Genomic DNA, 26750 nt, shown 5'->3' with positions numbered 1-26750 from the left:
CTGCACCTCAACACAGCTGAGTAGTTAATATGAAACCTTTGACCTTGTTAGTTCGAAAATTCTGTAACATTACAGAGATCTAATCACTGAGGACTTTAAAAGCTTTTGTCCAAAAATTCCTGTAGCAACACAAAGTGCTTGCACAGAACAGAAAACCAGGTATACCTGTGCAGGCAGTTCAGCTTGACGAGTGCTATGTGACCAGCATAATGAGTGCTGTACTTTGGCCTTATCAGGGTGTGATAAACACTGTAATATGACCAGGTTAAGTGACAAAACAGTATGTCACCTAGAAAAATCTTCCCTCTACACTGTGTACACACACCCAGAGAAGCTCAGAGCATTTCAGAGGCTAACGAGTAGTAGGGTTATGTCAGATTCATACATTCCCAACAGAAGGAAGAACTTTCAGTCTGGATTAGAACTGAGGATCAGGAAAAGCAGGTCTAGGTTTGAGGGTTCATTTAGAAGGTATGGATGTTTCTTCAGTGCACACTGCCCGAAGCATATAGGCAAATAGACCAGTGACAAGACAATTAAGATGTCAGTGCAATCTCTCACACCTTATAATGCAACAGTTACAGCAGGGCTTCTGCTAAGGTTAAATTCTTTGCGGTCCCAGGGACCCCTTCTTCAGATTTCTAAGGGGTCCCAGGCTAACTCTAAGGGGTCCCTTTACAAAGTTGAAAAAAACCAACCCAAATCAACATACTTTGTTCAACTGCCTTTCAGGCACACAAAGCACTGTAATGTCTAGTCAGAAACGGCGAGATTTCTGTGCCACGAAGTCTGTGCGAGCATCTGTGATGAGCTTATGCTCACTGTACTTGGGGTGCTCACTTTCTTTCCGTTTCTGAGATGACGATTCTAACCACGCTGTCAACGACATCTCGGAAATAGGTTAATGGAACTCTTCCCGGTAAGGGAAAAATCTCAATGCAAGGGAAGTAACTCTCACCTTGTAGCAGACGACAACAATAGATTGGGCTACGATGTCAGACACTACACTTACCCAATTTTGCATCTGTTCTTCGCCCAAATTTGAAGGGGTCACCTGCGACCCCACTGACGAAAATTGAAGGGGTCCTCCGAACTTTTAATGCGTACTGTACACAATTTTTTGCGTAAGCAGAAGCCCTGGTTACAGATTTACTAACTGTACAAGAAAATTGGTAAACATCAATTAGAACCTTGGCTGATACATAGTAAACTTGCTTCAGCATATATTTATTCCTTCAGTAAAATATTTTTCCAAATGTGCACAGGTTTGCGTGAATGCATTGAGCACTTAGCTCTTGTTTCGCCACCCCATGTCACATTATCACAACTAGCATACTAATAGGAGCTTATCAGAGTAGCACTTCAGTGGATGAGATGATCACTCTTTCTCCACCACTTATGTAATGATAGCTCTTTATCCACCCAAATAATTGCTTAATATTTGGGCAAACAATCTTAATCTGAAAGCATAAGCAAGGTAAAGTACCAATAAGGCATTTTTTTGCTTCCACATGAAAGAATTTTGAACATTTCTAGCATTAATAAATACAGATGTCACTTTCACACAAACATGCCACCGCAATCATTTCTATACAAAAAAATAAACAAAAGTAAACTTTTCCACTCTAGTGTAGCATTCATGAACAGAATGCACGGTTAAAGTCCCAGTGTTCATAAACATTATTTCAAACAGCTATAAGATGCAAAGCATAAGTGTCACCAATACCACACCAAACTAAAAGTATCACAGAAAATCTGCTGACCAAAACAAAGCCATTTTCTTTTGGACTAACCTACTGACCACCTCAATCAAAGCAGAAAACAAGACGTTATACTCAGATACAGGTAATAAATACATCCTGACGAGACCAGCTGTAATGAGGCATCACATGAAAAAAAAAAAATCCCCAGGACTAAGGTTCTGTCACTTTACAGTGCTCACAACACAAAGATAAACTTTCAGACAAAAACTGAGTAGCAAGTGAACCAATATAGGCATTAAAAATGAACTATGCTGATTGGAACATAGAAATGTACTGGCATGGTATAGTATTTGAGATTGCAATACAACTTGTGGACATTACATCCAAATGTACAACATAAACAGAATGTTAAGCAACTATCCCCTTCCCCACAAAACAGTCATCTTTGACCAGCACCTGTGGTTGGGGGGATCGCATGGATAGACAGGTCAGTTGACAGGGCCTGCTACTCTAGTCTATGGTGGGCTATAGTCAGCAGGTCCTGTACAGGACATTGAGTCCAGTCTTTGACGTTTGTAAGCCAGTTCTTTCTCTGGCCACTGCGGCATTGGCTACCCTCCGAGGCATCTTCAAGGATAGTCTTTGACGGTATCGAATGGGTCACATGGCCACAAAAAGACCAGATTACATCACTTGACTGTTAAAACACACAAATACAAATACAAAAAAGACTGTAAAACACAAACTTGATTGGGCAGTAGTCTCTTCCCCAATGTTATCAAACAAGAGTTTCTACAATAAATAAAACAATATCAGACATAGTATTGGGTAATAATCACCATGAAAACTATGAGACTGGTATTTTATAACTGTGTTCATTGCATCACAGACGTGTATAGGTGGACTGATTACTGCCAAGACTAACGCTTAGCCTCTTGTGAAGTTCTCTGCTGTTAGTCTTCCTGAGCTAAACCATGAATGTGACCAAACCGGAAGCTTTGTGCACACCGGCCTCGTTCTAGTGATTAACTGAAAAATCATCTGCAAGCAGTCCAGTAATACAAGTCAGTGATTGCATTCACCAGCTGTACAGCTCTGCTTCCTATTTTACACCCTCTGACAAACTTTGATGGATTGGGTTTCCTCTAACAACAGTCTCAAAGTGAAATAAAGGTGACCTAATAACTCTGCATCGGACAATGGTGTTAACACTGTAAACACTGCTTTCTCAGGCCAGAACAGTATCAACAGCATAACTGATGCAAGAAGCCTCTCTGTTGTGGTTTATAGAACAAGATACAGTAGCACGTGTGGTGTCCATCCACCCCACTGTGTACAGTAAAGCAGTTAATAAAACAACTGTCTAGAACAAGTAACTGTCATCTAGGGTAGGGTGTCCAACCACCTTACTGGGAAGGGGTCTTAGGTATTTTTACATTCTGCAAAAACGGTGGCAATTTAGTTTTCTATATAATAATGATTTGCAAGGAAAAAACTGGCAATTTTATTCATTTTTAGTGTAAAACTAAACCATTAACATAGTGGCACTCTAAATGATCTACATCACAGAAACTATCAAAATGGAGCACACATTACAAAAAGTAATACTAACATTTGTGATGCATTATAAAAACAATGTCAGTGTGCCTAGCCGAGACAAGACAAACCCTAAATCAGTGCTCAACAAGGGCTGTGACAACCCTAATTCTTACAAAACAAGTGACAAGAAAAACCTATCAATACTGAACAATGGCGACAACAAGCACAACTCAACAGCTTCTAGTGATCTATAAAGCCAAAGTTTTGATAAAGTTGATCTAGCAGCTGGTAATATACGTACCATACTGTGACATGATCAAATTTATTTTTTAAAAAAACCAATACTTTATTTGTGCTCAAGAAGTAATGTAATGTACTGTAAATATAAGCTGTATATGATCATGAGAGATAGAACCAGAGAACATTAGGAAAATTGATGGTAGGTCTAATAAAAAAAATTCACTTTGCATTTGGAAAAGTCTATGGATATAGATGTAAAAGATCTTGTTCTGAACAGTCATTGCCAGACAATCAGGCCTTTAAGTACTGTGTCCTAGAAGTGCTTTATTTACATCATTTTTTTAAACATCAATCATTCAAAAGAGCCAAAAACTTTCATCATATTTATACATAATGCTTTTTAATTTAGTTTCATAAACTATATAAATATTGCCACAAAGGTGATCACAAATTATATGCTTCAAGCAATATGTACAGTATGCATAATGGGAGAACAAAACTACTTGGAGGCAAGCATTTTCGTGAATTTTTCAAAATCCCATCCTCACCCCCCAACACCACGCACACTTTATACCCCACCCCACATAATACAATATAACCCACACCCCAGCCACACAAAGAGAGAGATGTAAGAGGTCCATGTCAAAAGCTTCTGGTGACATCATCAGGTTTTAGAATAATGGGTGCAAGCCTGCTCTGGCTGCAGATGGTGTGCTACCATCACAAAGCACTGCACAAGTGTTGCTGCCACTCGCATATTTTGTTAGTCAAGTGCAAGCTGTACAATCATAAACAGATTCTGACTCCTCTGCCTGTCTCATAATCACAACCAAACTGTTACTTATCAGGAACAGCAGGCAGTGCCCAGCAGATGGCACTACGGTCTGCGCTGGTTGTGACAAAAGCTAAATGGTTAGGGTGCCAACGACCTTGAATAACCTTGTCTTTATGTTCGGCAACTACCACGCTGGGAAGAGGTCGTAGAAGATCGCCTGGAAAAGAAAAACCAGAAACAGGCACATAAAATATGCACACCTTGTCAGGACAATACAACGACATGGCTATTAGGTCTCCTAGGACATGGCTATAATGTTACAGGGAAGAGGACCCCTGGGTCCTACAGTAAAACTGTGAAGTTACAGATCCCCCAACCAGTAATTAACGCTGAATATAAATGACTTTTCCCAAAAGATTATGCCTAGTTAGGATTAACAACTTGAAGATGGCATGCATTTTGCAATAAACATTATAATTTTGTTAGCCTTGAACTTAATCAAGCCACTACCGCATTGACATTATAATAAGTAGATAATATACTGTTTTCAGCACCGTAATACCATGTATGTAACATTCTACTTCTCAGCACCATGGTACCATGCATGTAGCATAATGATGCAATGACACAATGACAGTCAACATACCATGCAGGTCTGTCAGCACAATCTTGTGATCATACGCCACGGTAAGCAGATAAAAGGCGTTCATGGAGAAGCGAGCTGATCGACATTCACCAGAGTGGGGGATGAAACTTTGCACAACTTTTGCTCCACGAATGTCGTACAACAACACCATGCCATCTTCATGTCCAGAAGACAGCAGACGACCTGAAGGGTCCACACATACTGATGCAAAGGGGCTGCCTGCAACATGAATGAAGCAACAGCTCTTTGCATGAATGTACTGCATAGCTGCTCCGAAACCAACATGCTTAAAGTTCACATACACACCCACACACTCTATTGTCCAGATGAATCTGTAAGTTAAGAAAGAGTGGGAAGAAAACATTAACATGACAAACCTTGACCGGCACTTACATGGTGTCATATTAACATGTGACACCGGTGAAACCTGATAAATATCCTCATAGTGACATTATCATGTCACAATGGAGAAGCATGATAAATATTGTCATGACATTATGTCACACTGGTGAAGCCTAACATAGCACCATGACACACACTAACTTGTCACACCAGTGATATGCCTGGCAGGTATGGGAATAGAGGTGATATGTCATCAGTAAAGCTGTTTACAAATACTTGCTCTCCTATTCCTATGTATAATAAGATATAATCCACACACACACACATGTTGCAACTAGTAGACAATAATGACTGACAATATCAAACTTTAAAGTGTCATTGCCCTACTTACCAGATGGACTAGGAACAACAGTAATAGCAGTGGAGGCACGCAAATCCCAGAACCGTGCTGTTCTATCCTGGGAGCCACTAACGAACATACACCCACCCCAGGTGTGCAGAGAATACACATGACCTGTAAAACATGTAATAACTGTTACATACAAGAGAGACGGTGATTTCTAAGATCTCCAACACCTATACATGACAATTACACCAATACTACATAAGACCTAAAGACACACATGACAGTGACACCAATTCTACACAAGACCTAATAACATATTGTTTGTTTTTAATGGCATGCCAGCAACTAAGGCAACAAAAACTAATCTTAACTTTAAAAGTTTAGGGACAAAACCTGAATATATATATAACAATAACATTCTTTAAACAGTCAACACAAAACAAAAACAATATGTAAAAGAGTGGGTAAAGTGTAAAAAGGAGTGGTGAAGCCCACAAAGGCCACCAACAAACCAAAAAACGAAAAGAAAACAATTAACAGGACATCAAATTTGGTTCGTTCCTTATGCTCCCCACCCACCAAAGAGTCCAACAAGGGGATGCGACCAAGCGGTACCATTTAGGGCATTTCCTGCAGGGTCGCACCAGGGATACACAGGGAATATACTCTGGCCTTCGCAGTATGAAGACCAGATTGACTCTAGCCACAGCCTTCTAGCAAAGCTAGGGCAATGCACGACCAGCCGCTTGGTTGATGTGGGCCACACCAACCTCCCGTCTAGGAGAAGTCCAGGCCAAAGAGGTGTGTTGGTATGATGGGCCACAACCCATCAGGGACCTCAACCTCCAGGATCCCATCCTCCCCCGACACGGGTCTCCCTGCAAGGCAAATGCAGGGGGCCTAAAGAGGGCCACTGAGAAAAAATGGCATCAAAAGAAAGGCATGATGGGAAACAAGAAGACAGGCGAAAGACCAATGTAGACAGAAGATAGGAGAGATAAAACTGTAGTATGACAGGGTGATGTTTGATTAAAAGAATATAGATGAAAGGGCCAGGTAAGGGAGCAAAAAGAAAAGCATAAGAAAAAAAAAGGTGTGAGCCAGCTTAGTCATCCAGCCACAGAGAGGACGGGTGTTCAACCCTGGCACGAGAAGCCCAGCCCATGGGGGAATAACATATACATGACAGTGACACCAATACTACATGAGACACTGCTAGTCTGAAACCGATACCTCTTATATAGACACATTCCAAGTGGATTAACACTGTTGTTAGACACATACTTACCATTGCCTTCTCTCTCACGATCTTGTAATTTTAGTTTTAAGTTTGGTTTTTATGAATCAACGATGTGTATGACTCTCCTAAAAAAAAAATGCTGTGTAGTTGAAGTGTTTGAGTACTTGTGTCCACCTACTGACTTTCCTAATCAGTAATGTTAAGTAGTTGAAGTACTTGGAAAGAAGATATAAGCATGTCTAGTTTTCACTTGTGCATGCAAACTAGTTAATCTGCTGAAAAGATTAGATTTTAAGTGAAATACACATTTTTCTTTCAAAATAAATTAAAAATAGAAAATGATTGAAAACAAATTATGTTGCAAGAAAATGTACTGAAAACTAGAATTCAAAAAAATGAAGGGAAGATCTGCTACAGCACATAAACAAACAGAAATAGGCTTGGTACATTGCACTTGCTGAATCTTGTCACCTGAGTCAGCAGTCTAAAAGAAATTCAAGTTGGTGTCTGATTCTTTATTAACATAACCTATGCAAGTGTGGGTTTTATGCTTTCTTAATGTAACCTACCTCCTAAAAATGCCTTTGGTAGCAGTGTGTTCTGGTGTGGACTACAGCCTGGTTACAGTACAAGCTCACCTGCATGTCCAGTCAAGGCACGGATGGGAGTGCCCGTCTCACAGTCAGAAGCATAGATCTTACAGTCTCCAGCTCCACCACTGATCAGAAGTGATGTGCGATTGCTCATATCTTGCATGAACACAACGTCCCGTACAGTGCCATCATGGAAAGATAACTCCATACCTGGACCTATGGTAACCAAAATTCTTTGAATAAGGCACATGATTAAATGATGCTTACTGGTTTGATGGACCTCATAAAACGTTTCATAATCACTTTCTTTTGAAGCATGTGAAATGCTGATGGTCTGCAATTTCATATTTTGCAAAAATGTTTTCTGAGGAAATGAATAAATTTTTATGGTCAAATAAACTCAAAACATGTAACTACTATCTACGAAATACAAAATATTATGTAAATTTGTGGAAGAGGGTCAGCTTTCCTTATTTTTAATAAACACACTTTTAAAAAAAACCCAACATTTTTTTAACACAATATGGTGTTTTTTACCAGAATCTGCTAACCCTGGCTTACATGGACTGGGGCGGAAACTACAAAACTTTCCATATAAATTGGACATACACAGCACTAAGTCCAATAGCACTGACACTGGAATAACTCACAGCAGTGAATGCTTAACAGTAGTAACACTGGAATGGCTAACAGCAGTGACACAGGAATACCTAACATCAGTGACACTGGGATGAGCAGGTCACCAACCGTCAGCTGACAGGGAGTCAGTGTTGAAACGCATCAAGCGAATAGTCTTGTCGTTGGAGCCAGTGGCGATAATGTCACCTGAGCAGTTCCAGGCACAGCAGTAAATGGAGCCCTTGTGGTGCTTCATGTGTTTGTATACAACACTTGCCTCATGGGTCACATGGTCCTCTCTAAGACAACAAGTACTATTTCACTAATAAATTCATTATTATAATTATTACTTATGATAACAAGTATTACTACAGCTCTCACCTTTGTTATTTCACAAATCAACCAAAAAACTATTTCCTAGATCATTTCCTTCACGTACCAAAAATAAGTAAAAAACATTTTCGTCAAAAACACTTTTATCTGATATATACTAAAAAGGGTAAAATATTTTTTTTCCTTAGGTGTCAGGATATTTTAAATATATATATATAAAAAATTTAAAATATAAAAGTGAGAGGGGTTCCGAAGTATTTTAAGTTTCAAGAGTGCATATAGCAAAATCGTGAGACCTAATGAAAAATGAGTAAATACTGAAAATTTCAGACCGCTAGGATGATGGGAAGTGGATGAAAAATCGATACAAATATTTAACCGAATACATAGATACATACAAACAGAGTGAAATAAAAGTGTGTAATAAGCATCTTTTAGTTGCAATAAAAACATTTCAATTTGTCAAGTACTTGCATAACGTGAATACACACCTCAAATTTTCCACATGAGGAAAGGCACATATGCGAAGAGTTTTAGAGTTGCTTCCAACAGCATAAAAATTGCCAGAGGGGTGAAAAGCTACAGTGCGTATGGCCTGCACATCCTCCAGTGAAGTCACAGCTACAAAGCGTGGTTTACCTCCACTGCCTCCACCCCCAGCCTGCACAAACATTAGTATCAGCAGCTTACAGAAAAATAACAACCACAAAGAGTTGTGTCTATATTACTTCAACACACCCATTGTCCACATCATGCTAGCCTGCTGCGCCATGTCTCCATATACACAGACATTGTTCGCAGTCAAGACATCATGCTAGCCCACTGCACCATGTCCCCATGACTTCACACACACATAAACACTCACACTCACGCATTGTTCACAGTCACTGACATCATGGTAGTCTGCTGCGCCATGTCTTCATACACACACACATTGTTCGCAGTCACAACATCATGCTAGCCCGCTGCACCATGTCTCCATACACACACACATTGTTCACAGTCACTGACATCAAGCTAGCCTGTTGCAGAATGTCATCATGACACACACAGAGTGAACTCACATTTTTAGAAAGCTGTGCCATTTCCACATTCACATAAGTCCAAAGAAAAGAGAGCTTTTTACTGGTTTGAATCAGAGGCTAAAATGACAGCCAGGCTCTAGCTGACTACAACTTTACAATCAATGCTTGCATAAATAAACACACTGATGCAGTGGTACACCAGAGTTAACTCTCACAAGCAAAATTGTCTCCACTGTATATGTATCACAGTACAGGTCATCTCAGCTACATAGATATATGTCATCATGTAGGTCTTCTCCACTCTGTATCTGATAAAGAATTTCTGGCACAGCCACATAAGAGCAAAGTGGGAAACGTTGCATGAGGAAGTAGGCTGTTTGGGTATGCCTCCTCATTAGCTACAGGTGAACAGTGTTATGCTGTTTGGTATGCTGCTTGGGTAAGGGAGGGGGTGGCTTTAGGTAGAGGGAAGGAAAGTAAACAAAGAACAATTGTGTGTACAGAAAACTGGAAGCACAAGTTTACATTACAAAAATAGCAAAATATTTGACTATTAATATATGCTGTCTGATTCACAAGTAGGTCACAATGGCATTCCACATTTATGCATGTTTCTCTCTTCTGCCTCATACCAAATTATAGTGCCATATACCCACGAAAAACATGTCCTGACCTACTTTGAGTCTTACCTTTCCAACAGCCTATCTTGCCTTCCTTTACTCTTTACAGAAACAAAACATAACTACTCCAGCTGCTAGATTTGTCAAATGTCAAGCTCTTGTTAAAAGCTGACAATGAACTTGGTGGTTAGCCTCCTACTTGCCTTTTTGAACACATGCAGGTAGACACATTCAAGCATATGTGCATAAAATACATGCACACACACGCACATTCTGACTGACAAATGAATGTTTTGAGAGATGTAGATCGAGTGAGAGAGGGCAAATGGAAAACAATTTTTAAAAAAGACAAAGAAAACAGTGAATATTTTGAAGAAGAGTGAATGAAACTGTCATCAACTGGAAGTGGACAAATCTTAGCAAAATGACTAATTCTCTCACTCCTTGTCCTTTGAGACTGGCAGTGCTGACACTACTAGAGGGAGTCACTGTCTGCACTCCTCCGACATTTAATCCCTTGTCTCGGTCTGCTAGACCTCCACTTTGTTTGATTTCTGCAACAGGGAGAGGTTAGGTCACCAGCCTATTGAGACACTTGCTGTGAATGTCAATGTCCTTAGAGTAGACTGGCATCTCATACAAATCATGTCTATATAACGATACACTAATCGTGTCTATATCCTAGTATTTATGGAAATCTTTATCATGAAATTATCAAATTATTCCCGTAATATAAACTGATACCATCATGTAAAATGAATAAAGCAATCACTTTCAATTATTTATTAATATATCTCTACCACACAAAGCTAAAAAAACAAGAGCAAAAACCAATCAGCTCCATTATCATATGGGAATGAGGCCTTTCACAACACTAATGCAGTCTTTGAAATAGTCTGCTAAGAAATTACTTGTAATCACTTGTCCACACATTTTTAACAAGACTAATAAAGATGCTCTAATATGTATACATCATAAAAATATTTGTTATGCAAATCAATACAGAATTATAATCAACAACAGCATCCACAATTGTAAGTTACAATGAAATGTAAAGATGTTATTTTTAACAGCATGAGGACAAAACAAGAGGAAGAAAACTACTGATGTTAGTGCTATATACCATCTCCAAAACACTGTATGCAATGTGATCTCAAAGTCAAGATCATCAGGAATGGTCTCTGGCAAAGTCTCAACTCTTTGCAGATTTTCGCTCATCTGCCAAGTCAACATGGTTTTCAACTTCTCATGTTCAACTGAACCATAAAGAGTCAAGCCAGAAAGTAAAAACTATGGGAAAAAAAAAAACTTTTAGAATGATCCCACATGGTTAAGATGTTACAAACCCTCTTCAGTCAAGAAGTCGAAATAATCAGTGGCTATGAGACTGCAGTATGACAAAATTTTAAGCCAAGCAGCAGAAACAGTTGACACTTATGAGAATGTAATGTATTCCTAAGTTCTCTTTTACCTGGAATTATTGTTAGACACCAGCCAAGCTATTACACCAATACTGATAGAGTTTGTTACCCAAACCCATGATGTCAGAGATGTCTGCAAGAAACAAAAACCTGATGCATGGAGAACAAGTGACCCCTGACTTTACAAAAAGCCATACAATCTGATGCAAGGAGGAACAAATTATACCTGACTTTACAACAAACCATAAAACCTGATGCAGGCAGGGACATTATGCCGGACTTTACATCATGATCCGGTAATGTCTGTCTACTGACTTTTCCCTTCTTTACCATGACAAATATGAAGCATATGATCATATTGTTTAGTGAAGGTGTGTGATCTCACAAAGAGCTCTGACAGTAAACCTTTCAACCACAGAATGATGTGAATTAATGTCAGAGAAGCAATCTGTATCCAACGTCATCTACAGCAACCTACAAAGCAATTGGCTGAGTGGCTACAACACCAACATTTGAGTCTGGAAACTCCTGCAGCAGCCAGTTTAATATCTTTAATGTGCAGCATGCTTCAAGCAGTTGACCCAGCTGTTTAACGGAGTACTTGACCTATTTAAAAGGGTTGAGGAAGATAAAGCAGAAAGGGACACGAGATGAGCACCACCTTCACAAAATGCTGGCCCTAAGAAAAAAAAAAAAAGGGGGGGGTTTCCTCAGGGTTTGAAAGGACAGGGGAGTACATTTAAACTACATTTCCCTATTTAGCTGCTGAGTAATACACAGCTGATGAAGATTTGATATATAATGCTAAATTGTAATGTTGATGAAGATTTGGTATGTAATGTCAGCTAAACACAGGTTGTAATGTTGATGCATAATCCCAATCTCATTTAATTAAAGATACACTTCAGTGAATTTTTTTCAAATGATTTAAAATTATGTTAATGGGAGATACAATATTTCATAACCTGAAATGCACAGAAAAATCAAATCAGTGTTGGCCACAAAACATGAGGCAGATGGCAGTCTAATCTCAACATGATATACAGATCTCAATGTCACAGAGTATATAGGTTTCAATATCACAAACTATATATATCCATGTCATAAGTGTATAAATGTTTCACTGGCACAGATCTAATTTCTCTCTCTGCACTGGTCAGATGCTGATGTTTGGAGTTGAGACGTTGATGTTTGAAGTAAAGAAGTGCTCACTCAGATGTCACAAATGAGTATCTTGTAAAGAAATCATTCGAAAAAAAACACTGTGGTGGGTACTTAAGAACATCTGTTGGGAGCCCTCAGGGTAGGTCTCTCGCCTGTAATCTTCACCCTCTATACCAATGACTGTCGTGGCACTGATTCATCTCTCTTGATTAAATACTCTGATGATACTGCTCTCCTAGACCTCTCAAACTCACACTCTGCCTATGTTGATGCAGTAGATAAATTTAATAAATGGTGCAAAGAAAACTATCTTGATCTAAATGTAAAGAAAACAAAAGAGCTGGTGATTGATTTCAGACGCAAGAGCACTGTTATCCCTGACCTATACATTGAAGGTGCCAAGGTTGAACGTGTTGATCAGTACAAATATCTAGGAACTGTGATCGACGACAAACTCACTTTTAACACCAACACAGAGGTTATTCACAAGAAATGTCAATCTAGATTGTACTGTTTACAAAAACTACGTTCCCTGAATGTCAACAAAAAGGTTTTAAGTTCTTTTTATAGATGTTTTCTTGAGTCTGTGTTGACATTTGGATTTTTATGTTGGTATGGAGGATTGAGAGCTAGTAATAGGAATGTGTTAGATAGAGTTGTAAGTGTGAGTGGGAAGGTGATTGGGGAGAAGCAGGAGTGTCTGAGTGAGTTGTATGAAAGACGAGTAGTACGGAAAGCGAGAGTGATTGTGAAAGATAGCACACATGTTTTAGCTCAGTATTATAACCTTCTTCCGTCCAAGAGACGTTTTAATGTTCCTAGAGCTTCCACTGCCCGTTCTAGGAATAGTTTTATAAACAAGTCTGTTGTCTTACTGAACAAGTGTTGTAAGGATTTGTGAGTGTGTGGGTGTGGGTGTGTGGTTTTGTGAATATAGTTTTAGTGATGTTTCTTATTTAGTTGGGTTATTTACATGGACTGTATGTGTTTGTGTGAGATGATAGTTTGAGTGGAATTTAGTTGTTATTAAGTTTTTATTATAAGTTTTTACTATAAGCCAGTTGTTTTACCACGTCTTGTAATTTCTCCGCGTGAGATAATAAAGTTAAATTGAATTGAATTGAATTGAACACAGTTGAAAACTTAATCTCACTGTAAACATAGATTTTGATAAAAACATGCTCTTCATCTAATACAAGATGACCATTGCGACCTAACTTTCATGCTGCCTTGATGTGCTGCACTAACCAGTGCAACTTTCATGCTGCCTAGATGATGTGCTGCACTAACCAGTGCAACTTTCATGCTGCCTAGATGATGTGCTGCACTAACCAGTGCAACTTTTCATGCTGTCTAAATGATGTGCTGCACTAACTAGTGTAACCTAACTTTCATGCTATCTAGATGTGCTGCACTAACCAGTGCAACTTTTCATGCTGCCTAGATGATGTGCTGCACTAACTTTCATGCTGCCTAGATGATGTGCTGCACTAACTAGTGTAACCTAACTTTCATGCTGCCTAGATGATGTGCTAACCTAGATGTGCTGCACTTACCTAACTTTCATGCTGCCTGGATATGCTGCACAAACTAGTGTAACTTAACTTTTATGTTGCCTAGATGATGTGGTGCACTAATTACTACACCCAACACTTGATGCAAATAAACACAAAACAATGGTGCATTCCCACTTCAGGCAAGGACAGCAATCACTGGAACTGGTACCTTTCACAGATGAGGATCGTCTGAGTTTGTTCTGTGAAGTACTCTGACCATTGTCTATAGGTGAAATCTTGGATTTGTTCCTTGCTAGATAACAGGATCAGGTTTTTAATCTCATGCTTAACTTCTTCTCAAACTGACAATGAAAAACAACAAGCATGTTTCACCTTGGCATGACTCACATTTCCCCTCCATAACAATTAGAAATTAGGAGATGCTGAAATTCCACATAACTACACACAAATATGAATTGCCTTACAAATGTGTGTTCAGACAATTATTTCTGTCTCATTTTCATTATTTGCTATTAACAAGCATGCTTAGCTTTATACTTCTATATTTTTAAACAACAATACAGCTGCAAATACACCCTTATACTATCTGTTTCATATCTACAGAACCAAAAAGCTAAAAACAAATTAACAAAATATGATTCAGTAGCTAGAAATATAAATGTAATTAAATATTTACTTAGCAGATGATAACACTAAATGTAATAGCATATTTTGTTCAAAATGTGACATAAAATAATTGCTTTAACCCCAGAAAAAATTGTAAAATATATCTGACTTTTCTAGTTTTGTAGCATTAATAAATAATATTAATATTAAACATCACTCTAGAAAAGGTACTACTGATACAAAATGCAGGATTTGTCATAGGAATGACATGCTTTTGATTACCCAGGAAATTTATCTTCAAAATACCTTTATAACCACATGCATCCAAACAATAGTGTTATGTATAGTGTGTAACACCACAACACATTCCTTAAGTCACTCCATGTTCTCAGGAATCTAGGGTTAAGCATGTCCATGCCATATAGGATTAGATGTGTAAAGCAGTCACCATCACACTTTCCTATAAACCAGGGGTGGAAAACGTTTTTTTCATCCAAGAGCCATTTTGATACTTAAAATCATTGGCGGGCCATACAAAACTGACCCTATTGTGTTTGGTCAAGCTGTGCAGTGTGTTAACATGGACAATCTCAGCATGCCTTGCACTGCTGTCTTCTGAGTCACCACAATCTCCCTTTTTGCAATTAGGTGCGCAAAATTATGCTCTGCCACTATGAAAAGCATGCTAAACCCACATAGACGCATGCACAAATAAACCCAAACCAATTTTTAACAGCTAAAGCTTTTTTCCATTTGCTTATACTTTTGACATCCATGAAGTATAATGCAATGTGGACATTTTTTAAAAATATAAGAGCTGACAAGGTAAAAAAATGCAACTTGTATCAACAGCGAGCATTGAACAGGAAGTGACCTACCCTTGACTTGGGGTGAGGGTCACATGCATGCGTAATACTCCAAAATCATCCATATTGACTGCAGGTAGCCAACTAGACGGATACATGTCTATGGCGTAATTTCCTCATATATGTTCATTCACATAGACCACAGGCGATTCCCACTTGTCTATTGCATAATTTCCTGGTATATGTTTACTGTATTCCGTAATGGACATTTCTTGGTCGTTTCTAAAAATTCAGGTTTTACTTTCTGTATATTTATGTTGCTATGAAAAAAAAAATTAACTGATATATGCCAGACATTTCCCACCTCTGCTATAAACAAACTCTCAGAAATATAGGATTATATCACCATTGATACATTCATCATTACAGATTCCCACGTGCACTCCCTCTAGTCCCTCAGGGAGAAAGGATATGATGTGCATGTAAACCAATACATGCAATACAATACTTTGTTCAAATTCATAGACATTTTGTCTTGCTGCGTTGCAGCAGCAAAGGGTGATCACTGCAGAATTAACGGTGACAATTCCAGGAAACAAGGATTGGTGACATCAGGAAAAAAACGTTCATAATCTGTATTAATGCTGCATAAAGGATGGGAATAACATAGTTTAAGTGTGCTTTGATAAAAATCCTGTTGTTGTTCTGGTGGCAGGAACATCGAAGATACGGTCATCAAACAGAGCATAGTTGTCAGGCTGGGATAGAGACTTACATGCTGAGACACGCCATCTTTGTGTGGATATGTCCAACCACAGTAAGAAGACTTACCAGTAATAAGTTTAAAATTACATTATTCCCCCACTGCATGCATTCTCCTACAGCATGCACAAAGCAAAGATTAGCAGTTTTACAATGAAGAAACTGAGTTGGGATAAAGTCAATACGCATGGTCATACACTCTGAAAAACCATGAAATCATGTGACATCTCAAAGAACCATTTTGACTCAAAGACTGGAAAAGTAGGAGTATACAGGCAAACAAAACAATGTTCATGGTCAGAAGGATAAGGGTAGACTGGTTAATGAAACAATTGTTTACAGTTTACACGGTCAGTAAAATGGGAGTAGACAGGCTAATGAATGGAAAAATTCAGCAGAATGGAAAAAAGCCTGGCTAATAAATACTACTGTTAAGGTTTTCACAGGATGTAGTCTGAGGAATGAAATATTTCATGAAATTTCAGCAGGATGGGGTAGAGTGGCTAATGAAATATGTTTCTTATGTGAAATGTCAGCAAGATGGTCTAGCCTGAATCACAATGTTTGCATAGTCAGCATGCTGGACTTGACTGGCTAATAAACATGTCTGCATAGTCAGGAAGATGGGCTAGATTGGCTAATGAACAGGATGTTTACATAATCAGGAGGGAGGTCAACTGATTAATAATGTTTATATGGTGATTGTACAAACTAGATGACATGGGAGAATCAGTCATTCACTAAATTATCAACCATAATGCAGTCCGACCATGGATGGCCACATCCCAGCATGCCATGCTCATAAGAAAAGGGGTCTCGATACCTGGCAAAGGCAGTGTTTTGGACCTGCTGTCCTCAGTCAGACTAGCACTGCGAGAGTAAACAGGTTTACCCCCAGCACTGGCAGCCACCGCACCTTTGGTAGACCCCTGGTCTCTGTTGAATCCTTTGCGTGGAAGCGTGCTGGCACGCACTTCTGGCGCAGGCTTTGTCTTGGTGTGGGTAGGTGTAACTGAGCGGGGAACTCTACGACGTGGAGTGGTAGGGGTAGCCAGATGAGACAGCGGGGTGGCACGATGAGAAGTTGGGACAGGAGAGTGTGAAGTGTTGTCTGGAGTTGAAGCAGAACTATTGCAGGTCTTGTTTGGGCTGCGAAGGGAAGGGATGCGACACCTAGTTGGAGGACTGGTCAAGTCTAAGAACATGTTACCTGGCTTGCGCAGACTCTCTGCAGGTGCTGGCGTGTCATCAGGTCTTGTTTTGGCATCACCTTGTAGATTTTCAGCAGAACAACCATGGTCACCACCATCACCAATACCAACACCAGCATTACCATCATCACCAGCTGCACTGCTGTTGCTGGGGGCCACAACATTTCCTGCCACAACATGCATAGGGCCAGCTGCATGCCCGCTAATGATGGAACATGGAACAGAGGTTGTGGCAAGGAAATCTTGAAAACAAGAGGCCATCTCTGGCTGGTTCATTAAATTTGAACTTTGCTGTTTATCAAGATTGTTTTTTACAAATTGGGAGGAAGTTGCATCAGCAGTATCCGTGGCTGTGATGCTGGTTTTTGTGAGGGGAACATCATCATATAGTACTGGTGTCTCTATGATTAATGGTGTTAAAGGCAAACTGGTGTTGGTAAGGGATACACCATCATACAGTACTGGTGTCTCCATGTTTGATGGTGTTATAGGCATGCTGGGAAGTCCGCCTATATTATGCAGACAAAAGCAACATAAAGCCCACTGTAACATGCATGCACAAAAACTTAAGTGACATTGCAAATTAAAGACTTTAGAAAAAGCAACACATCATATATATATATACACACACACACAAGTATATATATATACTCAGAAACCTGTGAGAACACTGAAAGAGATACACTTATTTTACACACACGCACATATATATTTAAAATGACACATCCGCAACGAACAGAAAATAAAGTAAAAATGTTGTATAGCTAGTCTAGCAAGGTGTGCAGGACAGCATGCGGAGACACCAATACTTGAAACAGATAATTTATCCTGCATAAAGATATCAAACAAATGTCAAAGAAATATAGCACTGCACAACAAAATATTGTATTGCACAACCATATATAACACTGTACAAATATAACACTGCATAGCCAAACAGTGCAACAAAGTCATGGTAAAACTAACACATTTTAGTCTGAGAGAATCAACTGGCATTGGTAGCTACGAACATCGTCTGAAAGAAAAGTACCTGACATTGGCAGGGTGCGTACATGGTTTGAGAACACTTTCTGACAGAAACAGGGTGTGGACAAAGTCTGAGAAAAGTTTCTAAAAGTGGAAGGTGTGTACACATCTGAGAAACTATTCTGAGAGTGACAGGAAATGTACCTGAATTTGTAACAGGGTTGTCTTGGAAACGATTATCCAGTGAGATCTGCTGCTGACGTTTCTCCAGCTCTTGAAGTTCCTGCTGATAAAGTTCTCTCTGCTTTTCCTGCAAAACACACACAACATCCCTGTCATCGAGTGTTACCAACAGATTTCTTTGTCTTAACTTTTGAACCCAAGAGATAGGTCATTCTGAGGTATGATATTTCACATTAGTCTACTCTTCTGATGGCTGTGAACTCATTCGATATTACTGTTTTCAGAGAGGCATTTTGCAAGCTACCCTGCAAGCAGTGAAGACAAAGCACTGCATACAATATGACTTTATTGATCCCCAGGAGAGACTCAAAATATTGCTCATACTAACAATAATATATACATATATATGATATAAAAGAGATGATATAAAAGCCTATTTGATCTGTTCTACAAATGGAATTGTGGTATGGATTTGTGGCCTGGCTTACAATTTTTTAACTGGACTGAGCAAGCAGGGAGTAGCTAGAGGCTACATATCTTTCATCGTCCTATTTGCCGTTCTATAGACATAAGTTTGGATGTTATGTTGTGTGCAACAGTGTATGTGTGTTTTTCTTATTATTCCGCCTGTGTGTGTATATTTTTTTGCCAAGGGCTTTGAGCTAACCTTTGATCATGGGATAAAGGCTATATAACTTTATTGTTATTACTCCTGAGCAGGTAGCATGCATGGAGAGGACATGCTAAGTCTGTCAACATAGTATTAGTGATAAGTCAGCTGGTTCAAGCCAAGTTCAGATGCCCCCTAAATGAGGTGTGTCATCAAAAGCATGTTGGCAATATTTAAAGCAAAGACTGCGAAAAGTTACACATAATTTGTGCAAGAGATGATGTATATTTTATACCTCTTGCAGGTCAATGTTAGAATTTAATGTGGTTTTCCAAAAAATATTGCTGGCACTTATCTGAAACTAAGATTTTGCTGTTGCCTTGTGATGTTGGACACATTCCAAAATTTGTGCAGAAGCATATGAAGACCAGTGCCATGATTTGAATTTGTCTCAGCAGAGTTCTCCCCCTTGTAATACACATCTTTACTTTTTTATTTTATCATCAAAACAATTGCACAGGTACATGGGACTCTCCAAAACTTATATTTTTTGCCTAAAATGTTTGTATAGGCCAAAGAACTCACTGTTCTTGTTTGGATTAAGGTTTAAAACTCTAGTTCTTGTCTCAAATATTTTTTCCCTAAGTCAAAAGCAACAAGGAATGAAAACTACTGCTTACTTATACCAAGCACACTACACCCAGCTAGCCATTCATACATCAAATGTTCTTTCCTTATCTCACCTGCAGTTGTAATTGCTCTTGAAGGCGTTGCCGCTGTCTCTGGTATTCCTTGTACAGCTCACTGCATGAATCTCGGATACTCCCAGCTGTCTGACTTGGAACCTGTGGTGTTGCTGATGGACATGGAGATGACCCTCTGTCGGTGATTACACTCTGTTGAGGAGAATAAGTTCTTGGAGGTGTAGATGTGGAAACAGCCACAGATCCTGCTCTCTGTTCTGGTTGTCGTGACGACACAACTGGGGGAGGAAAGGTTTGCTGAGCAGGTTGTTGGTGAAGAATGGAAGTTCGCATAGCCACACAAGGGTCGTCAGCAATACTACTTCGAGTGTCCACAGTCTCCCCATGAGAAAACAGCTTTTCCATGGACATGAGCATGGGGTTGCGCAAGTGCTGTTGTGCAGACAGTGTGGTTGGCATGCCTGGCATCACTGACCGTGAAAGGATTCCAAAGTCACCCGATGTAAGCTGCAAGTCACAATGACAGTGTTAAAGCGATTCTAAAGGCAAAATAAAACTGCTTAGAATCGAGTCAAGAGTACGATCCACTTGAATCTCATATATTTTCGAGTCTCATGTGGAAAAAAGTTGAAGAATTTGTTTAAGAAGAGAAATTACACGGGACTCTTTCGTTTACTTAGACGAAGTCTCGTTCTCCGTCATATGACCTTATGACGTATGACCAAGACTGCTTACCAAGTGAAACAGACTGTTTTCTATAATTTTTAAAACTGTGCTTTGAAAAGTTCACTTTAAAACCTAAATTAACTCACAAGACACCACCGATGATGACGTCAAATCTTCGCAATGACCACAGACACTTCCTGTAAGTCTCTGATGCACAAGCAGATTCGTCTGCTTGACTATCTCGGGAAGCTATCGCAGTTACTCAGCCAAAGGACACAAGGGCCGATTTCATTGGATTTTTTCGATTTTTATAAACATTGGCAACCGAAATAGTGCTAATAAGTGGTAATTAAGTGAGAAACGATTCCTTTACTTCTCCTGTATTGCTCTCGTGCTGTGTAATTGTAACTAAATATATTTTTGAAATGTTTGATCGTCGCCACAGCCTTATCACAAGCCTTGAGTAACCCTTTAACTCACAGATTCACAAGTCAATCCCCTCTGCTGTTTTCCAAATGTACACCTTTTACCACCATCAGATGCATAGCCATGTGATGAACATGAAAACAGATAGCCTAGAGCAGTGATGCCCAACCTTTTTCGGCCTGCGGGCCATATCCATTTCGGACAGCCGTGTCGCGGGCCATATCCATTTCGGACAGCCGTGTCGCGGGCCACTTCACCGCAAAAATACAAAAAGGAAAAAAAAAATAGAGCAGATACCATTTTTTATTAGAAACAAATTGTACTTACCATTAATTATGTACTAATTAGTGGGATATTTGAAGTTGTTTTCCCGAAACCAACTTCTGAATGTCCGGCCTCATCGTAGAGACACCAGTCAGAGCACTGAATCGAAATGTTCGTCCATCGAAAAAAAGATTGAGAGACGCCCCTACGTGGGGATAAATACTTCTTCTTCCTTTTATTTTTCGTTTTTTAAGGTCTTTTTTTATTACTAACATGCCGATTTCCTGCACTGTGGGCAGAAGTTTCGTGGGCTGGATGGCACCGCGGCACGGGCCGGATATGGCCCGCGGGCCGTAGGTTGTGCATCCCTGGCCTAGAGCAAATAGCATCCAAACCTGAAGGCACGTACACTAACCTGTTGGTAACCTGTGTGATGCAGCATACTTTCCCCATACTGACCCTGCTGTGAAGCACCATACTTTCCACATACTGACCCTGCTGTGATGCAGCTTACTTCCCACATACTGACCCTGCTATAATGCACCATACTTTCCCCATACTTCCCCTGTAGAGGACTGGGATCAGTAAAGATAAGAGGACAGAATACAAGCACTGACCTCACGAAGTCGATTGTGAGATAAGTGAGGGCTCTCACAACTGTATAGCTCTCTATTATTTAGTTTTCTTTGAAATGTTTTACACATGATGGCGTTTTTATTTGTTACCTTCCTCTGTTTAGAACTATGTTGTGCAAGAGAACATGACAGCATACAATCATTTCTTTCATATCATTAACTTTCAGAAATTACATGAGAGTTACAGAAATGTTACACATTTTAAGATTGCATTAAACATAAATATTCTTCTCTGATTTGTTGCATTTTGCTTGTTGTTCTGTAAGTGGTGGTACAAGATGGAACTAAAAGTTCAATGTGTCTCCTTACAGTCTGTTGGGAGGGGTGGGGATATATAAATAGTGCAAGTGTGCGAGTGAGTATCCATACGTGCATGCTTGCATGTCTTTGGGTACCTATGTTGACTCTGAAATGTGTGGCTAGTGTATAATGCATGTGAAAGAGAAAAAGAGAATGATGGAAAAAAAAAAAATGGTGAGAGTGTGTCTTCACACATGTATTTACATGTGAAAGAGAAAGTGAGAGCACCTCTGTACACATATTTACAAGTGAAAGAGAGAGTGTGAGACATATACATATATATATATAGGTGACACATATACACATATTTACATGTACGTGAAAGAGCCTATGACAGAAGAAATGCCAATTATGGGACGAACTGAAATGAAAGAAATCATTTTTTGGGGTGTTCATATAATATGCGAGTAATGGTGTCTGTGAGTGTAGGTGAACGTAATTGATATTTGTCATGTAAGAGGTGACTATTATCAAGACAAAATTTTTAATTCGGTTCTTTATAAGATGCTTTGTATAACTGGGGTTAGTTGTTAACATTCTAAGCCCAGTCAGCAGTTAGGATAACAAACTTACTGAGTTAGTATTCATGTTTTGAGATCTCAGTAGAAATTTTTTCAATGTCATTATCCTAAAAGCACATTTTAGAAATTTTGTATTCTGACAAAAAAATAAAACAACACAAACACAAACTAAGATTTAAAACCAGCACTGACCATTGGATCTCGTCGAAGTCCTATTGACAATCCATCAAATTGTGGATTCAGTGAACGAGTCATTATCTCAGCGGAACGTGGGCGGGGAGCCGGAATGGCTGAATGTGGAAACATCTTTGGTTTGATGGGTGTGACTAGAATCTGTTCAGACCAGGAAGCCTCCAGGGATGGCTTGACCAGAGGCCGCACATCAACATTTATAGACTGGTAACAGACAAAACAAATAGTGAATCCAAAAATGAAAAGTAGAAAGGAATGGTAAAGAGTTAAATTCTTCTTCAAATGCAATTGTGCAGATTACACATAACTTTTTTCAACACTCTACAAGTGTCCAATTTTTCAGAAGGATGAGGCTTTTCATTTTATGAAGCTATCTAGAGCTAAGAACATTTTTTCATTTGATGTTATTCATGTACTCATGTAAGCACTTATTTTAGTTCTATTGAAGGACAGTTGCTAATTTAATGATCTAAAGCACAACCATTACATGGTGGTTTTAACAACCGGAAAAATTTCTTTGCATACGCTGAATGTTAAAATGTTTCAAAATTTACTGAAATAAAGTCTAGTACCTTCTGTTCGAATGGGCAGTTAAAGGTATCATATGGGATACTCTGCAGCCATGCCAGCAGGCTGAGGTCAGCTTCGCTGAAGCCTGTATCCTGCAAGAGGGAAACGTAGGCTATGCTGGCACTGTCTACACCAGTGGCTGCTTGCTGACAATACTCCACACATGACTCATACAGAACTCCCTTCAGGATCAACTGAATAAGGCGATCATTGCGTGACACTTCATGTTTTGGATCATCACCCTGAAAATAATTTTGCATTTATTTAAAATTTATTTATTAAATAAGAAAATAACAAATAATTATATAAATTTATGGTTACAAGCCTACTGGCAGTTCTACTTTCATACATTTTTGAGACTCTATTTGTGAGTGTTGATGATTTCTGGACCAGATAACTAAATTTTAAACAATCTCGGAACAAGTGGGTTGTTTATTCAGATACCAGACGGTGATCAGGACAAGTGGGGTGTCAATTTTTTCCTTGTTTTTCAAATGTCAGAAAGCAAATTGCTATTGTCACGGCAACGTGAAAGTTAAATGGTGTTTACGATTCAGCTATTTTATTGCTATAGCTTTCTTTTTTCATGTGATAAATTATCAAAGAAAAAAAGATGACTTCATTCCAAAGAATTGCATTCATCTTTTATATCATTATCTCTAAATAACTGATAAACAATGTTTTGGGTAGGATAGCTTGATAGTCTGATTTCAATCACAGAATGTCAGAAACTAACCTTCTCCATTGGCAGATACTTCTCCACAAGTGGCAGGATATCTTTGAAACACTGCACTCGTGCATTACTAGGGTTCCAGTGCTGATAGTCAATATGATCCGATAGTTTGGGTAATGACAGCAAAAAGCACAAGTTACTGTAGTCTTCCTTTGTGGTGCACAAGCCTTCCAGGTTGTTTAGACACTTAACAACCTACACATATGTTTAGTCACTTGACAACCTTCACAGTGTCTAGACATCAAAGAACTTTTAAAGTGTCTAGGCACTTGACAATATTCACACTAATTAGACACTTGACAAACTTTAGCAAACACACTGGTGCTGTCTTACAAAACACACTTTAATATTTCTCTTCAATACATCTTAAGTGATGTACACACACATATATACATACAAACAAACAAAATAATCACTGCAATCATTACAAAATTAACACTGCTACAAAATTATATATGAATATGGTATCAGTAAAATATGAGTAGCTAATATGAAGATTAGCTTTAGCATCATGCAGACCATCACTATCCAATATGGACTATTTAATGAGTAGCTAATATGTGAACTCCATGATAATTGTGACTGAGAGAATGAACGCATCTCACCTCATCAACAGTGACTTCATAATTCTGCATGATGTTTGGCTCAGACTTTATACAAAGCAGTTCCAAATACTTGTGCTTAGTGATGACATATTGAAACTGCCTCCCGGAAAAACCTTCCACTGTCAGCAATGGCTGAATAAACTCTATGGCATCATCCCATTGACCGTCCAAAATAAGTTGCCGCAGAAACAAAAGGTCATCAGAAAATTTGCCATTGATGACTCCAGTTTCACGTTCCAATGACAACATAGAGATGTTAAGATCGCGGTTTTGCAAAAATTCAGAAACAAGTTTGATGATGTCATATTCAGACACAATAAGGCTACTTTCTGCAGGCATGTTTGCAAGTAAAGTACTGTATCAACGGAAAAGAGATTCTGAGTATTTGTTACTCTTGATCTGTATCTAATAATGCCAAGAGATTATCCTGAGGTGGTATAGGCTGTCTAAAAGCAAAAACTCCAAGTGTGTTATATCTAGTGAGAAACTACACACAAAATCCATTTTCGTTTGTATTGTCAAAGTTGATTAAGACCACACATGTTAATTACCGCTCCATGAACAGAGCTCACCCGTTTATTCGCTGTCGCACCATCTATACAGTACCAGCAATCTTGCTGGTAGATAAGATATAGCTCGCCAGCTAACGACAATTAATATGACGAGGAAAAAAACAAATATCTTAATCCCGGTTAGTTTATACACTCCAGATTCTGCTCCACTGACAGTACGTGATCAGCGCGATGGCATTATGCTGCATTCTGGCTTAGGCTGAAGATTCAGAAAATAAACGCAAAGGGCTACAAACTTCTTCAGCAGCAGTTTTCATAATCAAGCTCGTACATTAGTCCAACAACCGAGCAGAGTTTCTTTGGACAAACGTTTCCAAATGAACGGAAGAATTATGCTCTTAAACAAGTCACAATGAAAGTATGACGACTACAGACTTTTGTAGCAAGCTCATTAACAATTTTGTGAAGCGAGCTGCCACACAGCCGGAAGTGCTGCCACCGGAAGTGAGTCAATGGCGATGTCGGCTGCTTGAGGCAGCCATGGAGACTGTCGTCTGCTCGAGTGGCAGCTAACGATATGTACACTGTGGTCGTCTGCTCAAGTGGTAGGCAGCCATATAGACTGTCTTCGTTTGCGCGAGTGGTAGGTAGCCACGTAGACTGTCGTCTGCTGGAGTGGCAGCTGTACCGGCATGTAGACAGCTGCTCTTGAAGGCTGTGCCAGTGTTGTCGGTGTTTTGCTGCCAGTCGCTACTGCTTGGCTAAGAGTTGCATTGCTATACCGCAAGGTTATCATATCGACGAAGTGACATTGAATTAAGGCAATTTGATTCAGAAAATATTTTGAATTTTAAGTTACAAATTAATTGTTGCTCAACAGCTTTCACTGTTTTCATTTGTTATGCAGGTTCTACTATCCATGTTTTGCTTTTTTGTTAAGTAAATGGATTAGAACCTGTCCTCGGTGTCTTGGGAACACTATGTAAATGCACACCATCGTCATCCTTGTACAGTGTAATCAGCCAGACTGCTCCATGGTGTTTTCGCGATATTCTTTGTACCTACAGTAAGGTGTGGTAGTTGCGCGGTCTCTGCGCTGTTCCTCGCATTTTTCGACTCTTCCTGATAATCTTCATGATTCTCCCCCATCAAAGGGTAAACGACTGAGTGCAATTAAGTTTAAAAAAAAAAAAACCAACAAAAAAACCCCCAAAACAAAACAAAACAAAAAAAAACAAACAAACAAGAACCTGCCACTTTATAGAATAAACTTTCTGCGTTTATATCTCTCTATTTTTTACACACACACACACACACTCCCGCAGGCATACACACTGTATATACATATATCACAGA

At 39.2% G+C, this 26750-nt stretch overlaps 1 protein-coding gene across 6 annotated transcripts; it reads right to left on the bottom strand.

Moving 5' to 3' along the window:
• Positions 1-3865: 3865 nt before the first annotated feature.
• Positions 3866-25913, bottom strand: LOC112576029 (WD repeat-containing protein 47-like). Of its 6 annotated transcripts, none has more exons than XM_025258235.1 (15): positions 24883-25913; positions 24281-24472; positions 23547-23786; positions 22975-23178; positions 20010-20477; positions 18678-18783; positions 17120-18016; positions 14331-14414; positions 10462-10574; positions 8867-9036; positions 8172-8341; positions 7470-7640; positions 5637-5759; positions 4904-5122; positions 3866-4474 (listed from the first exon to the last, which is right to left on the bottom strand). In XM_025258235.1, exons 1-15 carry the CDS (start codon positions 25219-25221, stop codon positions 4320-4322), a joined length of 3651 nt encoding a protein of 1216 aa, XP_025114020.1. In that variant the 5' UTR covers positions 25222-25913; the 3' UTR covers positions 3866-4319. The 6 variants fall into 6 exon arrangements, with proteins under 6 accessions (XP_025114020.1, XP_025114022.1, XP_025114024.1 ...); XM_025258237.1 differs by having other exon boundaries at positions 17507-18016; XM_025258239.1 differs by having other exon boundaries at positions 17120-17566.
• Between the last annotated feature and the right edge of the window lie 837 nt (positions 25914-26750).

This window comes from Pomacea canaliculata, linkage group LG11 (assembly GCF_003073045.1).
Source record: "Pomacea canaliculata isolate SZHN2017 linkage group LG11, ASM307304v1, whole genome shotgun sequence".
Classification (NCBI taxonomy): Eukaryota; Metazoa; Mollusca; class Gastropoda; order Architaenioglossa; family Ampullariidae; genus Pomacea; species Pomacea canaliculata.
This window is presented reverse-complemented; position numbering and strand designations above follow the sequence as displayed.